The following is a 17,132-nucleotide window of genomic DNA, read 5'->3' as shown; positions in this document are numbered from 1 at the left end:
AGTAGTGCTGAGGTAGCTGAACCAAAGAGTATGTCCCAAAGGGGACCCTGCACCCATCTCATGTTTGATCTGGCAGCTAAGCCCATTACCATGACTCCTACAGAACTTCTAAGGGCTTGAAGGGGGCTAACAACAGATACCACCCACCAACTCGTGGCAGCATGGCACCCAACACATGCTCTACATGTGTGAGCACCTCTGTGTTTTTGCTTTGACTCGGACAGCTTCAACTTCTGCCTCTGCAGATGGCCTCCTCTCTCACACCTTAATGCGTCTCGGCCTCTCTTCAATCCCTTCTCTCCCACGTTGCATTCCAGCTGCACTCCCACCCACCCACTCTCACTATCTTCTTTCTCCCATTCTGCGTTTTTGTGCCCAAATTGCAGTCTAACAGCTTTTTAAGAGCTGTTTTGCTGGAGTTTAATCCTCCTAGCCTTCCCTTTCAGCCTTTATTCCATTGTGGAAATCTTGGCTCAGACCTAGACCCTTTTTAGAGAGTGGACCCACTGATCCACCCAGCCCTCCCCCTGCAGCTCTGTTGATACCCCCAGCCAGGGCATTCTCTTCCATTCCTGCATCCCTCTACAATCCAACTCCATCCTCTCATTCCTCTGTTTATCGCTCATTCGTCTACAGTCGGTGAGCCATGATCCCTGAAACCAATGCCTAGCAGGCCCCCTCTGAGAGTTATATAAGGTGTTACTAATTGTTGATTTGCTTTCTCCATGGCTCTTTCTGCCACCACTCTGCTTTTCCAGACTCCGTGTCAGCTGTCATCTCTTGCCAGCCTTTCCCTTGCACTTTCTCTCCCCATCTCTTCCTCTCCTCTATCCTGCATCCCCTGTCCCTTTCTCTCGCTCTCTGCATCCCCGGTGTGAAAATCACAGGGGTTTGTGTCAGCTTGTCAACACAACACTCAAGAAAGCAGGGTTGAGGGAACAACAGAAAAAAAAGAGCCACTACATGTTAGAAAGACCGGAAAAACTGAGGAAAGGCAAAAATGGAAAAAGTGGGCTCCTGTCAGCTTCCAATTGCAAAGGAGCGGGCCTGAGAGGGGATTGATGGAACGCTGTAATCAGTCTGTCTCCAAGGCTGTCACCATGAGGTTTTTCTCTGCTGGAATAGGGCACTGCACACATCAGGGCAGCAGTGAGGCTGATCGCATGGGAGAGCAGTGGCAGAGTTTCTCCCTGGGTACCTGCTACAGCAGATGCAGTGGATAGAGTAATAGAGTGGTATGCATACAAGGAGGGGAAGAAGGGAGGGAAAAAAGGAGGAGGCTGGAGGTGGGGGGAGACCAAGAGTGCTGATGTGACATAGTCAGTGTATGAGTGTATGTGAATGGTTCGCACAGTCACTGTGCTGCAGTGCCCGTACAATGTGCCATAAATATACTCATTCTTATACTGTCTTCTCACACTTGCCGCACACACACACGCATAGATGCACATTCACTGTCATAGTCCCATATCTTTAGGGTTTCTAGTGGGCAGAAGCATCTCTCAGAGTATAATTCTAGCACAGCTTTTAAACAGCTCCCCCACTCTGAAGCCAAGAGCCAAAGAGCTGAGAGCTGACTCCATGTAGACAGATAGCAAGTGACTGGCTGGCTGGCAGGAGGACAGGAAATAAAAAAGCCATATAAAAAAAGAGAGAAAAGGGGAGGGAGTCAGTGGTGCCGGTATGAAATTGTCTGTACACATCAGCCAGCAGTGTTGACAAGATGTTGATTGAGCTAGTCTTGTCATTTCGTGTCATTCCTGCTTACCCCCTGGTGTTTTCACTGCAAGACAGCTGCTGACTGGATCTGTGTCACAGTTCCAGCCCTTTTCTGTCCCCCTTGCTTCTCTCTCCCTCTTGCTTTTCTGTCTCTGTATCCCAATTTTCCTCTCTGGCTCCCTCCCCCTCTTTTCACCAGCATTTGGATGGAAGGCCTTTCAGTATAATTTACTGTGCTTTTAAATCATTAACTTATTGTGCTGTTTGCAAAAGCTCCAGTTTAGTGTGTGCATAACAGCTGACATGGTGGATAAAACAGCAACGGTATGCAACATGCAGTACGCAAAGACGGGACAGGGAGAAAAAATTAAAATGTTTCCATTCCCTGCCGCAGACGTGACAAGTAAATGGGGAAAAAAATAAATATATAAATAAATAATAGATCAAAAATCCATAAAACAATGAAGAGATCATGTTAAAAATGCCTCCATCTCTTGCTTTTTCTAAAAAGCGGTGGAAATGAAAACAAAGGAATTCTCTACATAGATTTTGTACTGGGACTCTGAGCCTAATGCCCTGGGGTGTCAATTAATTTAGTCTAGGGATTTGCGGCCTACTCTTCCTAATTGAGCCCAGTGGAGAACCCCTTGGCTCTTCACGATAGGAAGTAGTGCGTTTCATAATTAATACTTTTTTTCCCCCTTTATTATTATTATTTTTTAATGAGGGTGGTAATGTTGTAAATGTATGCATCTCATTAGAGTAAAAGGGCCATCTACACTATTGTTCACTTCTGCAGTGTTTGCTGCTGGTGAGATGAATAAGAGAGACAACCTCATTGAGAAGCAGCGATGGCACATTGAAGTCAAAGCTGTGCTTTTGTGTGTGTTTGAATATAAAACAGAGCTAGCTCAATGAGAGTCTCATTAGTGTTGCTTAATATGTGTGCTTTTTAAAGCTTAGAGGTTAATGCCCGACTTGCCTCCATTTCACTGGAGCTCTCTTTAATTTGATGCATAATTCTTTTTTGTCAGCAGCTGACAAGAGCCCCTTCAGAGAAAGCAGCTGAGCTGTGTTTCGAACTCTGAATCCAACAGGAACACAAAGGCACAAAAACACTAATTAAACCTGTTTAAAATGTTTTTCTTCCACTTCTTCTCATGCTCACTCCACATTACAGAAGATATTTCAAGAACTATCTTCCCATCTCTCTGTCCAGAGAACATAACTCCTGGCGATTAAACAAATTACCTCCACTCCCAGGAGAGCCATGGATCCAGTGGAAACAATAAGTGTGTGATTCACCATGCTGCCGCCTCTCGGTTCTTACAAACCGCCTTCAAATTGCCATTTATTAATCAATGTCTGCGGTTAGTCTGTGACCAGAATTCCTGTTCGCTTTTCATCTGGAGGTGGAGAAGAGGCGAGTTTTAATTTAACATAAAATTTTTATTCTGTTCATCAGATTGCCTGTAACTTGAATCATTCCTTTAAAATTACTGATGACTAAGAGTTTCCAGAACACAAGAAAGGGAGGGAAAAAATGTTACCTGCCGACCTCAATACATCCTGCTTTGTGTTGAGAAAAAGAAGGGAAGGGGGAAACTAATTTCCTGAAACTCCATTTCTTAAGCGTTGATTAGTAAAGGAGCATAATTAGAGTGAAATGTGAAGTCAGGGTTTTTTCAGATTGCGCCGCTTCCTCCAGAAAAATCAGGCCATGATTAATGAATAAATGATTAATGAGCGAACTAATTAATCAATTAATTATTAAGCAAGCACTCTGAACAAGAAACGGGTAGGATGACGGTGAACAGTGGATATAAGAGATGGTTAGGTTGTGTGCTAGAGAATAAAGGATTTAGGATAATCTGCCTGTTTGTTCTGTCAGTTTGTTTTGTCTTCCGTTACAGGGGAGGATGAGGAAGAGGGCGGACGGGAGGATGTTGAAGACTCAGCCCCGTCTTGCGCTTCCTGAGTCTTGTGTGAGGGAGTTGACCCCAAAATGCTGCATTTGCAAGTTTCCCCCTGTACGTCTCGGGGTCAGGTCTTTAGGTTATGCAGCAGTGAAATCCTGGCATATAACATTTGCCGGCAACAGTGATGGTGTTTGCATTGGGCTATAAAAGGCCACGCGACCCACAGTCAACACCTCTGAGAAGGCAGAGAGAGAGTGTTGTAAAGTTCTCTTCTCAAACTGGTCGTCTCTCCTCCCCCTGTCTTTAACTAGGACACCCCATCAATCTTTGATAATGTGCAGTGGGGGTCTCTCCTGTGTGACCAGGCTGATGAGACATCACAGCAGGGATTGATGTATGAAATGCAGCCTCCGAATGTAACTGTGATATACTGGACCGTTTCAAGTCAAGTTTGACCTTTTTTTCCCAGATATTAATCGCTGCAGAGAAAGAATATATGTGTGATATATCCCTCCCCCAGGAGCTCAGCACACTTTATTCTTTGGCATGGGCTTCTTCTATACCTTTAGTTTAGTGGTGGTGGGGGCTTTTTCAAGTATGCCAAAAGTCCCAAGAGCTGCTACACAACAGGATATGGGACACAAAATATTATTTTATAAGCGGGTGGGTTTATTGTTTCTATTAAAATGCAGCCTTACTCTATAAAGCTGCATTTTCCCCACCTCCCCTCGACACCCGGAAACACATCCTCAAAGCGAGGAACATGAGAGAAGGATCTTTCATCCCTGCATATCTTTCCTGGCGTTTACTGCTGGCCTTATTAACAGAGTTGTGAGTGACAGAGGCAGGGTGTGCTGGGAGAATCTCAAGGGGCTTTGATGGAGGCAAGCGATGGAGCCGCAGCAAGCTGAGGGCAAGATCATGCTTACATTTATCCGCTCAAAGTGCTTTGTAAAGTTCTTTGTCTACGCACCCTTTTCCCTCACACTCCCTTTTACTTCTCCATATCTTTTAGGCTATTGTTTTTTTCTAACAGCCACTGGTTGGACTAGTGCTGCATTCTATCCTAATCATACCATGGCATTGCAGATTTCCTCAGAGTCAACTGGGTGTGAATAGGTCTTTGTCATGCTGGGTGGGTAGCCTCATTGACTGTGAAACTGTGGACATATGGTGGCTGTGTGTTGGGATGTATCATGGCAGAGAATACCGTGGGTTGGGCTCTTGACCCCTGCCTGGCCTTTAACACCTTACCGGCTGCACCAAAGTCTGTGGCTTGATGAACTTAAACACTTCATTGTGCGGTCTGTTCTGGGGTGTGTTTTCTTTGGCGTTTTACTCTGGATGAAGAATGTACGGTTCGCAGATGTGTGCTATGTGACTGTTTTACCAAACACTTAGCACGCGCCTTTTCTCAGGCTGCAGTGACACACACAGATGGACACACACTTTATCTGTAACACAATGTTTACATGGTTGAAGTAAAGCAATGCCGGACGGTAACAGCGCTTGTATCTTTGATGGCCAGCCTTCTACAGAGAAATCTTTTTTTTTTGTCCTGGTGTGATAAGACTGTTAATTAAGTGTTTAACAGGAATGTCTAGAGCTTCCACTATGGTGACACTGCCACCCAAATAGAACCACATTACACAGGGACATGAACTCAGCTTCAAAGATACTAAAAGCAAACTTTAAACTTTTAAATTGTGTCTCTTGAGCTCTTTTGTCTCTTTAATACATTTCTATCTGTTACTTTGCAGGTCACATCTACTGAGAAGCCTCAGGTTTGGGGCTCTGATAAACAAGTGGAGCGTTACATGCTCTTAAGCCCATCTGGTGAGATGATCGATCATTAGACAGAGAGTGGAGATAACTCCCTCAGCTTGCCTGCTGGCTACCACTGATCCCATATCACCCTCGCAGGATATGTTATGAATCACAGGAAGTGGAGATCGATCTATATAGATTGTGCCGCTTGATTACAAATGAAAAAAAAAATCCCATTTGGCTTAGCCACTCGAATGCCTCAGAGTCTGGCTGTGTTTGTGTGAATGTGTGGGTGTGTGACGTGGGCATCTACGTGTGTGAAATAATATCTTTTTAACTGTCTCCTTTTACCGATTTCTGATATTTGTTGAGCCCTTTCTACAATCTGTCCTACCTTCATTCGTTTACTTTGCTCAGTCCATCCTGTTCTTAAATCTCCCTTCTTGAGGGAGTCGTCTTTTAAATCTTAATTAAAACAGACTCCAAAACCCCCCACCCTCCCAGGGGCTGGCTGAAAGCAGCTTAGAACAATCAAGAGGACGGATTAGAAGTGAGAAGAAAAGAAGAGAAGAGGAGACGTGAGAGGGAGGGAGGGGGGAAAAAAACAACAACGAGAATGGAACGGCAGAGAAAAATATTGAGAAGAGAGAGAAATGACCCCTTTCGTTCATCCCCCTGATCCTCTCTTCTTCCCCCCTTCGCTCTGTCTCTCCCTCTCTCTCAGGGCTCTGGAGTCTTGGCCTGACCTATTGACATTCAGCTTCTCGGCAGATTAAGCAGCGAATGGAGCCTCTGGAAAGGGTAAACACACTGGAGGAACAATGACCAACAGGCGGCAACCTTATTGGATTCTAATTAACTGCCAGGAGAGATGGCTAGGGGCATGTTAAGTGCTATGGGACACAAGTTAGAGCCCCAGACCTTAAGCGCCACACCTCACATCACCTACACTCCCTTCCTTTCTTGTAGATTGTCCCTGTCTTCCTTTATCTTCCTCTGTTTTCTCTATCCCCGGCTATTCTTCTCTCTTTCAATCTATTTGCCCACTGTTTCACATATGGCCCATGAGGATGGCAAGCAGAGGCTTTTAAAGCACTCCTCAGAGAGCTATTTGACATCCCTCTTTCTTGGGCCACCTCTCCCTTTCTTTCTCCCCCTCTTTTTTAACAAGGTGGAACAGGGCTCATCCCCCCAGAGGTAGCTGTTTGAGCGATAAGGTTAAAATAGGCTGAAAAATTGGGAGAGATTATTTGATATTGAACAGATTGAATTATCCGGAGTGAGGTAGAGAGATGAAGGAGAGCAAAATCATTTTTCTGCATCGCCCTCAGGAGGAATACTACCGGAGGGAGTGAGGGAGCTAAACGGGAGGGAGTGAAGAGCAAAACTTCAGTGGTCACACATCTGAAAATACAACCAATTCTTCTCTTTTTTTTTTTTTTTGTAGCCCTATCCCAATTAACCAGGACGCTAATTTGAGTGTGAATCCAAGCAGGTCTCCCTATATGTGTGAACTTTCTCACTGATGCAGTGGGTTCAGTCTTTGAGTGGTCCCCTGATTAGTTCAAGTCACAATGGTGCTGCGGTTTCCGGGGTCCTCTGTATGGTACCACAACCACTAATTAGACTGGTCTCATTAATGTGTTAGTGTGAGAGAGGGTCCTGACCATCATGGGCTAGGGTTGACACAGAAGAGTAAAAAGGCAATGTCCTGCTAGAAACAGGCCATCGTCACCTCAGCAGGCATATAAAGCAATTCATTAATTGGTGTGAAAACAGGCACACATGAGCAAACACACACACACACACTCTCACACCTCAGCGCCAATACACATAGTAATGCTATGGGTATTCCATGAACCCGTTGCTTGTTAACACATTACCTGGGATCAAAGAGGCAAAGGCTGGAAGGAGACAGGACTAGAGGAGTCATTATTTGTCGAGGAAAATTGCAGCCCAGTGTTATGTTTGTCCTTCGGCAAACCTGGCAGAATAGAGGTCTCATCCGTTTCACAAAACGGAAGGATCTCTCCCCTCGTCACCATCATGTGAGAGTCTTTGAAATCCTCAGAGTACTTTTTTTTTAATCAAAGCTGGGAGGAAATGAATCGGAGCTTCAGTTGTGATCCAAGCCCGGAGGTACAGAAGAGATCCACATGACCACTGCCCATTTCCACACCATTACAGCAACAGTCATGGCTGTAATAGGTTGAATTGGGCCATTGATTTCTCTCATGCACCCTCTCTTTCACCCAAAAAACTAGTCAGCGCCAGTCCTGAGATACACCCAGTTCTTTTTTAACAAAAAAATCACATGCTCAAAGACAGCTCACACAAAACTTAAACCTCAGCCCAATGAAAGAGCACACACAATCACACACAACCAATACAATATGTCCCAGCTTGAGTTCCTGGGGAGTTAAACAAAGGACTGAGTTTAAATTGGCTTTTAAAGAACTCCCCAGCACAATCAGGGAGTTGACTTGAGCTACTATAGTGTGTCAGAGGATTGTTTGCAGAAAGAAGGGTAGTTAGGCCGAGGTCTATAGTGCAGTGAATGGCTAATCTAAAGTGTGACGGCTCAAGAGCTTCCCTCGACCGGCTTCAATAGGCCTCCAATCAGGCCTGACTGCCCCTCAATCTTTGGTCAGCTGTTTTAACTGGCTTGTGATTGAGTGGCTTCATTAAGGGCCTATTTATCTTCCCCTGTATCACAGTCCTGAAAGACTGGTGACATGCTCAACACACCCACACACCGCCTACACATGAACCTGAGCAGATGCACAACTCCATTAGCACATGCAGAACACTCAGCAACACAACATCCACTAGGTATGAACATGTTCCTTTTCAGTTAGTTGAAAAAAAAAAATTAAATCTCTCTCTTTAAAAAAACAACAACTTTCAACTTCTTTTTCTCTTTTACCCACATCTCCTCGTCAGTTTTCCAGCAGCTTCACTGCTTCAGAACGTTACCGGTTCTCTCTAGGAAACTGTCCCGGACCCTGTAGGCTGTGATACCTTTGAGGGTTTGGTATGTGGCAGTGTTGAAGTGTAATATCGCCTGAACATAATAGCAGGCTGGGTCAAACCTTGACCTCACACAGACAGGGACCCCCACCAAACAAGCCACAACAAACAGCTTTCTGTAGCCACTGTCTGCCTTTGATCTGAAGAAGCAGAGATGAGATCTGTCTCCTCTTTCCTCTCTTCTCTTTTGCCCTTTTCTCTTTTTCTTTACGACTTCTCCCTATATCTCTCTTTCCCCTCCCGCTGAGCAGGTGTATTAAATGAGGTGACTGTTCCAGCAGCATTGGGCTGCACCTCAAAGTGCAGTCTGTGAAGAGGGCTTTTCTCTCCTTCCCTCTTATCTTTTATCCCTTCCATCGCCCCATCTCCTTTACTCTCCCTTTTCCTTTCCCTTTATCCCTCTCCATCCCCTTTACTTCTTTTAACATGTTCCCGCACACTCCTGAATGTGAAATAGAGAGGGCCATGCCTCTCATCTATTTGAATTCATCTACACCTCCCTGTCTATCTCCCTCTGTGCATCTCTTGCTCAGCCTATTGTCTATTTAGCTATACGTCTAATTATGCTGTCTCACTTATGTAATTAGCGCAAAAATAAATGGCTGCCGTAGCTTTGTCTCTCCCCTTCACCCCTCCCGTTGCAGGCTCCGAGAAAACAAATTATGGAGAACAATAGGTACAAATGGCTTCTGCACCAAACCACATGATGGATGCAGCCTGGGTTCCCTGCATCTCATCCCTTCCTTTTTCCCTTCCTCGCTTACTCTCTTTACTCTCCCTCCCTTCTCCATTATCTCCAGCTCTATATGTCTCTGTTTGGAAACAGGGGAGGACTTGAGCACTCTCTCGCCCAACTACCCTATCATTGTATGGCTGTATCATCTGTCTTCCCTTCTTGGCACTGACACTATATTCACACTGACATCATATTAGGCAAGGTCCTTTTTTCTATCCCTTTCTTTCTCTTTCTCTCTGCTCTACTCTCTCTTTCCCTTCTCCTGCTGTTGTCTCTACTGGCACTCTCTTCCTCCTCTATCCCCCAGAGCATTCTATACACTACGACTGCAAAGCAAACGCCTGGGACTTTCTAAAGCAAACAGCCAGCATCCTGTGCTGTAGCCCCATCTGTGGATAGTCTGAGCAGGGAACAATCAGTCCCTCTCCTCCTCTGCTTCGTTCTCTTTCCAGCCCCCTGGGATCTGCACAGCGCTAGGATGCCTCAGTCAGACGGGTGCAATGTGCTGGAACAATGGTTGGGCTGCTTCCTCCAGGAGGGGTGTTAGGTTCACCTCAGCCAGCTTGGGAAGCACTTAGCCATGTGTTCCTGCCCTCCTTGCTGCAGCTTCACAGGAATGTGGCAGAAGCAGAAAATCCTCCCACTATACACCTCTTCCTTACCTCAACCTCATACACCCCCTATCCACAGCTCTATATGCTCACACACCGACACATACGCACATGCACGCACACACCCACTTTCTGCGTGTCCAAGTGTACACCTGAGATCTAATGTTTAGCCTGAGGTGTTGAAATATCAACTTTCTATTAATCCCCCTCAGACTTGCAGTCAGTTACACTTTTGTTGTTTTTTCACCTCTGCCATGCTGCAAGAAAAACAGCAGGTTTGGTTTTCACCAATACAAGCATATCCATTACCTGAAATGCTAGGCTCCTGGCAGTAAATCCCTTTGACCCCTCTGCCTTCCTTTTCTTTCTCTTTCTCTCTCTCCCTCCCCCTATTCTCATGCTGCGCCCATTGCCGTTTCTGCATCAGCTTTCTTTGGCCAAACAGACAGCAGGAGAGAGACACACCTTACCCTCCTACTGGTTCAACCGCCACCCACCTCAACCACCCACACACCACATTGTTCCTCACATCTCCACACAGCTCAATATCATTAACATGTTTTGCCATTGAGGTAGCCTCAGTTAAAAGCCCAATCGATCAGCTTTGACTGACACCCCTCAGTTGATAGCAAATTGGCTGCCTTCTCTCACAGACCTCCCAGGGCGAGTTTCTCAGCCCTGTCCAAAATGGAAAAAATGGAAATAAAAGACATCGCTACACTTTCTCCAACCCTTCACCCAGCCTCCTACAACAACAACACTGAGTGATCCTCTATTGTGCAGAGGAAGAAGAGACTGAGCCACAGCCAACCCACTATTTTGGTTAATGGTTGAGTCACTAACACAATATTAGCCCTGGCGTTCCAGGCAGTTTGAACCGACAGGAAGAAGAGATGAAAAGAACAATATAGAAGGGGGACTGGACTTCAAGGAACGAGTAGTTGGAGCACTTAGTCCCACAAGGGTATGCACAGTTTCCATCACTACTAAAGTGAGCAGCAGGCAGTCAATCTTTTGTTTCCTAGAATGTGTTTTTAACCCTAACTGGTTAAGGAGAAGACATGTCCTGAGAGCTGGAGCATCATTAATTAGACAGTTGGACTTTGACTAATCGCTCCAGAAAGGGCACACAGCCCTGAAGATGCCAAACACTCATCTCAGCTTATCATCCTCTTCCCCAGTGTGTGCCCTTGACCTCTGTGTGTGTGTGTGTGTGTTTGTGTGTGTGTGTGTGTGTGTGTGTGTGTGTGTGTTAGGAGTGAGTCATTTCTGGATGATGTGTACATGACATAAGCCCTGGTACACCAAGTGCAAAATTTCATTCAAAATAAAGTAAATGCCACTAACAATTACATTCTTTATAAGGAGAGTGAAAAGAGGAGTTAAATAAATCAGCATCTAGTGTTAAATAAATGTTGTGTGATGGTATTCCTAACTGAACTTTTCTTTTTCCATAGCCCCTTCTCAGCTGCCAGGATCCGTTTCCAACAGAGCTATCTTTAATATAAGGTTAAGGAACACGGCTGGTGAAGATAACACAGGAACAGATATTGCTGCAACGCAGAAGATAAATTTCAATTTGCTATTGGTTTCTGTGTCTCAGCAGGAGATATGAAATTCTTGTCTTGCAGGGCAGGAATTGATTGGAAAATAAAAATGAATGTGTGGTCTAGTATGTCTGCGATTTTTCTGTTGTATGTTGGTTTCTGGGTTTAAGATCTTTTGAAATGTTGATACATCTCTCTAGTAGGAAGTGACACTTTTTTTAGGGGGAGATAAATGCAATCCAAGTCTTTCTTAAAATAGCTGTTACTGTATAAACGTGACTGTTTCCCTTGGGGCGCTGTTTTAATGACATGCAAAGAATCACAGTTTCTCCTTTTCTCTATTCTTTCCATTACCGTGTTTGTATAGAGGAAGAAAAAGAGTAAACAAATTTGTGCTGTCCCCACCAGTCTATATGCTGATGATACAGCCTGAAGTGCTGTAACTGGGGAAGAAGACTCCAGGCAATGGCAGGAAGCTGACACTGCCCCTCCATTGTCCTATTCCCTGTCATTTCCTCCCCAGATCTTCCGACTGCCCCAGAGGAAGAAAAGGTGAGGTTATACAGAGACAGACACAAGGAGAAAGCGAAGACAAAAAGAGGATGGGCGGGGAGATGGTAAAAATAATACTTGAAGAGGCCAAGTGCCATCCACAGTTTGCTACCTGGCCCGTTCGGCTTCCTGTGTTGAGCCATACCAGCGTACACATCCAGTTAAGTTGCTAACAGCTGATAACAAAGCCTCAGGACACACTGCCAAGTTCTTTATCTCTGTTTACCCGCATGGCAAAGCTGATTAGAGACAGGCAACATTATGAAGCCCCATTGTTTCCTTTCTCCTTCCAGTTTCTCCTTCCGTACACGTAGCAAGCGCATGGACAGGAAGGAGGAATGGGAGGATATCTGTTTATGAAGAAGGGCAGAAAGACAAAGGCATGTGTGCATGGCACGTCTTCAGGATGAGAAAAACAGCAGGCCATAGTTTAGGATCTTGATCATTCATTACTGTCTGTTTGCGTGTGCCTGTTTGTGTATGCATGATCAATTGATGTGTGGAAGGTTTTTCTACAAGAAATATTCCACAACATTCAAACATTAACTTTCTGGATGTTTGGTTAAAATGCTTAAAAGAAAAAAAAAATACATATATCTGGCCACAACTAGAAAATTCAGATACAATGTTCAATATAAAATCCAAGCAGCAAAACCATTACACAGAGCTCACATACGCAGGAAATCAAAGAAGGCCAAAATTCATCTATATCTTTGCCATGACTATGTCTCCTAAATAATGCAAGACACTTCTGTTCAAGACTCAGCTGTGTTTGGATTCTGCTGCGTCTGCACTATTGGGCACCTCGTATCTAACACTCATCTGCTGGCTGGGGTTCTTGCCGTCAAACTTTCTCCCACTTACCTACTTTATCCTCAATCTCTTTGCATCACAGAGACATACAAGGAATGAACTTGATAGAGGGAGAGGAATGGAAAACTGAAGGGAGAGATTTGAAAGCATGAGTATGTGTTTGTGTGAGTGTGTGTGCGCGCTTGTGTGACAGAGAGCGAGACAAGAGTAACAAGATGGAGAAAAGGTTAACGATGCTCAGCGGTCTTCCTCAGTGTTTCCCCGATGCTTGTCAGCTTAATCATCAAGACACTGGTGACATATCTGAGCCCTATCCCTGCAACTCCCCTCCCTCATCCTCCCCCCTCCTCCTCATCTTTAACTCCCTCTTTCCCCCTGCCTGTCCGGACTCCCTCCACAAGAATTCAAAGAGCAGCAGAACGGCAGTTCATAAAATATGCACAGTTCCCCAAAACCAACCTCTAGGGCCATGCTGCCACAAACATATCTGCACTGCATGAGGAAAAGACAAATATCTGGTAATGGGAATGGGAATGATGATTGGGTGGGTCAGGGCATATCACTTTCTCAGCTTAATATCACTTCTCTGTTTGTCTCTGGATGCGTTTGCATGAAGTACGTGGGTGTGTATATGGGCTTTCAACCTTTGGTGAAAGCCTGCCAGCCGCCTCTGGCCCATTAAGCAGCTCTCATGTCCTCGTGTCCCATAGTCACACATTCTGCAACCAGGCAAAGGAGTTGTGAGAAGAAGTAAGGTGGAAAATTTCCACGGCGTTACACTATAGTGAGACATGACAGGCAACACGACTTAAGAGGAAGGGAGAGAAACTTGTAATCTCAGCTCACAGCCTTTGAACTTGGCCCGATGAGACGCAAGCGACCCAAAGCAAAAGGTTCCAAAGAAGAGCTCACTGAAGATTACTCAGAATACTGATGCAGTGTGGAATCCAATTCCTCCGGGAGCCCAGGGGACTTTCCGAGAAAGTAAATTATCATATGCTATGTATGCTATATGCCGTACACAGATTTCAAAGTGATGCCATGTGGTGTGGCCAAATTTTTATTCTGTGTAAGACTGGCACAATAAATGAGGTCTAGGGTCTCTTAGGTTCTAATTAGGGCAGCTGTTACCATTTTCATTATTTGTGTGTGCCTATGTGGTAGAGAGCGAGAGAGATGTGTGTGTTGGGGTTCGGGACAGAGGAAATATCGCCACTGTCTGGCTACCGCCCCTTCTCATCCAGCTGTTGCTAGTCCGTCAGGGAGCAGAGGTCTACTGGTGTCATATCCCTCCCCCGAGCTTGAATAATGACAAAACCATGCGGAACTGGGGCTGAAGGTAAAGATGTGCTCACAACAAATGGCTACTAAGCGTGCTTTGCCATTTGTGATCTTAAAAGCTGGTGAAACTGCATGTGATTCATTCTGGAAGCTACAAAGACTGCTTCTGGTAGAGGCATAGAAATAATTTAACAAAAGCCTAAAAGGATTTTGATTTCATTATTCCATCTTTTGTCCCTCCCAGAGAAGATCTGTGTCAGTGTGATACTGTTGTGTATTCTTTTACATGCAAATGTAATTATTTTCTCCCAAAATTGTTAATACCACGCAATAGTTTATCAACTCTGAAAAATACTGATAAGTCAACAGTTGCTTGGTGTTAATTGCTGAAAGCTTTTTTTTTTTGCAGACATTTAAAGCACTAAATTAATAAAGTACATTTTGCCAGCTGCTCAGATAGCCTGCTTGTTCTTAATGATTATATTTATACTGAAAAAACATAGATGTTTTGTTCTCTGTCTCTTATGCTAGTTATATTACAGCACGAATTTAATAATAAGATATACCAGGTGATGAATAAAGCTCAGAAAAAACTTCCTTTATGAGTCAGACATGAATTCTTTTTTAAAAAAAAGCAATTAATTTGTGTAATTCCTCCATAAAACACACGCGCAATCGGATTTACATCGATACAAGGCAGTTTGGGTATAAGCATTAAAGTATGATCTTTAAGTCATATGGTTTCATAAACGACATACTGTAGTCAACTCAATACTGCAAACAAAAAGCAGCAGGGGGGGGGGGCAGACAGGTGCGTTATGTCTGCCTGTCTCCAAAAAAACAAATGCTCCCCCTTCCCTGTCTCTTTCTCGCACTCACTCTCTATATCTTAACCACTCTCTCTATCTCTCCCCCTCTCCCCCCCTCTCTCTATCTGCCTTGCTCTATCACAAACGCATATAACCGCGAGAACCCCCCCCCCCCCCCACCGCCACCGCCGCCCCACCGTCTCCTATGATAAGACCGTGCACCCTCTTATACGTTTACGCACCGTTCATTAGGGACCACGACCGGGTTGCATTGCGGCTCAAGAGAAAAACTTCAGACCCAACCATAACAGCCCAGTAGAACACATAATTCCCCCCACCGTTTCATGGAGATAAACCTCTGGCGTTATTTTATTTTGTTTTAAATTTATTTAAGGGAATCAATCTGGGGGACCGCTGACTAACTTCGGGGGGGTGAAAGGGATGCAGAGCTCTGCGTGGCTCTGTCTCATTTTTCAGCGCTCTTTAGTTGCATTACCCTCACCTGCTTAAACACCCGAGCATTTCACCCTCATTTAAAAAGAGAATTTGCTGTGAATGGACACACGGGGTATACGCATACACGCGTGCACACACGTCCGGAGCAACGAACCCCCCGGGTGAAAAAAATAAGAACATGCTAAGTAAAACTTTCGTGCGCCCTGCATCGGTAAGCTCATGCCTATCCCCTAAAACACAGCCTCTCTCAGACATCCGAAATCTGAGGCAGAACAGAAACAATCGCAGCCACCCAGGATTACGCAGTGGCACCGTTCACCGGTGCTCCGGGTCTTCTTTGTAGACAGTGAAACCTGCTGATGTAATCACTCTTCCGAAACTAATTCAACAACATTTACTGGCAATTAACAGCGGGGAGCTGTAGCACTGCAGCACATCAGTTGCCCCTCTGTAACGGCGCACCGGATCGCTTGACGCAGCGCGCCTGCTACGGAGCGCGGTCCATCCTCTCCATCAATACAGACCTTGCGTGCTAGGTGATAACAATACAAAAGCATGTCTTACCTGTGACCATAAGGCAAAAGAGGAGGTATAACGGCGTCATTTTAGTTGTTCTGGCCGCTGATTGTGTTGCGTGGAAGGATTCACTCGCTCCGTCTGTAATGCGACTGAGCTGGTTATGGTCCACCGCGGCGCCGGGATATCACCGGACGGACAAGCGCACTGGGATTCGTCTATCAAAGCATCCAGTTGAAAGAAATGACTCTGAATGGTCCAAACAGTTTGTAAACTCTCAGTTAACAATGCGTCTCCATAGTTGGTAACTTTCGCCCAGTGCGTCAGCTTCTTTTCCAGTGTCCGCTCCCTGTCACGCTGGCACGGCTTTCACCTCTCACTGCGCTCTCTAACAGTCCATTAGAATCGGCCGTTTCAATCAGTAGCTTCGTCCACGGTCCACTTTTCTAGCCCGCTTGAGCATGCTGCGCTCGAAGGCGATCTCTCCTCCTCGGCAGTGCGCAGTGATAAACCCCGGTGAAGTTGCCTCTCGCCCCCCTCCGCTGGAGTCTCTCAGTCTGTTCTCACTGTAACACACTCACTCCTTCTCTCTCTCACACATGCACTCTCTCTTTCCCCGTCGGTCTCCTCTGTTTACTTCTCACTCCCTCTTGCCAATAGGAAATGCGCACTGACAGTCATCTGGTGGTGGTGGTAGGAGGGGGTACACCAAATCTGGCAGGGGCTGAGTCGGAGGAGCCCCTCTGCCTCAGATGCTTGCCAGCGGGGGGGCCAGCGGTCCCCCCCCCCCCCAGGGGCCCCCCTATTGGCTGAGCGGGCGTCACCGGGAGGGTATTTAAAACATTTATTTCAAGTTAAATGACTGCCCTGACATTTTAGGGTGGAGTATTTTACATGGAGACTGGATTTCTATCCATTCATGCCATGTCTGTTCATTAGCTGTATTCTAGAGAGTTAGTAAAAATGACACTTCAAATCAACTATTATATCATATAGGAATATTATAGTGTGATATCATTTATAGTATTTAGAACAATATAAACATTCATTTTCATAACGTTAACCCAAGCATTTTTATTTCGATTTGTACCTGCGGCTTCTGTGACTTAACAGTTGATGTCTTACACATCAGTCACTCTAATGCACATCGTAAATACATTCTTCAGTTCTTCTGAATGAAACTAGCGAACAAACCCTTCGCTTTTGTTAGTCATGGGTCAATTTCTGATTAAAGGATAATTTAACTATTGAAAATTGGTATCCAGTTCAATCCCTTTCCTCCATTACCCAACAGATTTGGAAATGAATTAAGGTGAATTATGTGTAAGTAGTTGCATTAGAGCAGAATCAGCTGTAGATGTTTTGCCAAACGGTGA

At 45.1% G+C, this 17,132-nt stretch overlaps 1 protein-coding gene across 3 annotated transcripts in view; it reads right to left on the bottom strand.

The window, feature by feature from the left end:
• Positions 1 to 16,486, bottom strand: part of kirrel3l (kirre like nephrin family adhesion molecule 3, like) — a 33,010-nt gene extending 16,524 nt beyond the window's left edge. For 2 of the 3 annotated variants that reach the window (XM_051405559.1, XM_051405561.1), the window contains exon 1: positions 15,805 to 16,484. In XM_051405559.1, coding sequence (XP_051261519.1) covers positions 15,805 to 15,844 — 40 coding nt within the window. In that variant the 5' untranslated portion in view covers positions 15,845 to 16,484. Of the gene's footprint in view, positions 1 to 15,804 lie in introns of all 3 variants that reach the window. The other variant, XM_051405560.1, reaches the window with a different exon arrangement.
• Between the last annotated feature and the right edge of the window lie 646 nt (positions 16,487 to 17,132).

Source organism: Dicentrarchus labrax, unplaced genomic scaffold (assembly GCF_905237075.1).
Source record: "Dicentrarchus labrax unplaced genomic scaffold, dlabrax2021, whole genome shotgun sequence".
Taxonomy (NCBI): domain Eukaryota; kingdom Metazoa; phylum Chordata; class Actinopteri; family Moronidae; genus Dicentrarchus; species Dicentrarchus labrax.
The sequence above is the reverse complement of the archived record's forward strand: the minus strand, read 5'-3'. Positions and strand labels throughout refer to the sequence as shown.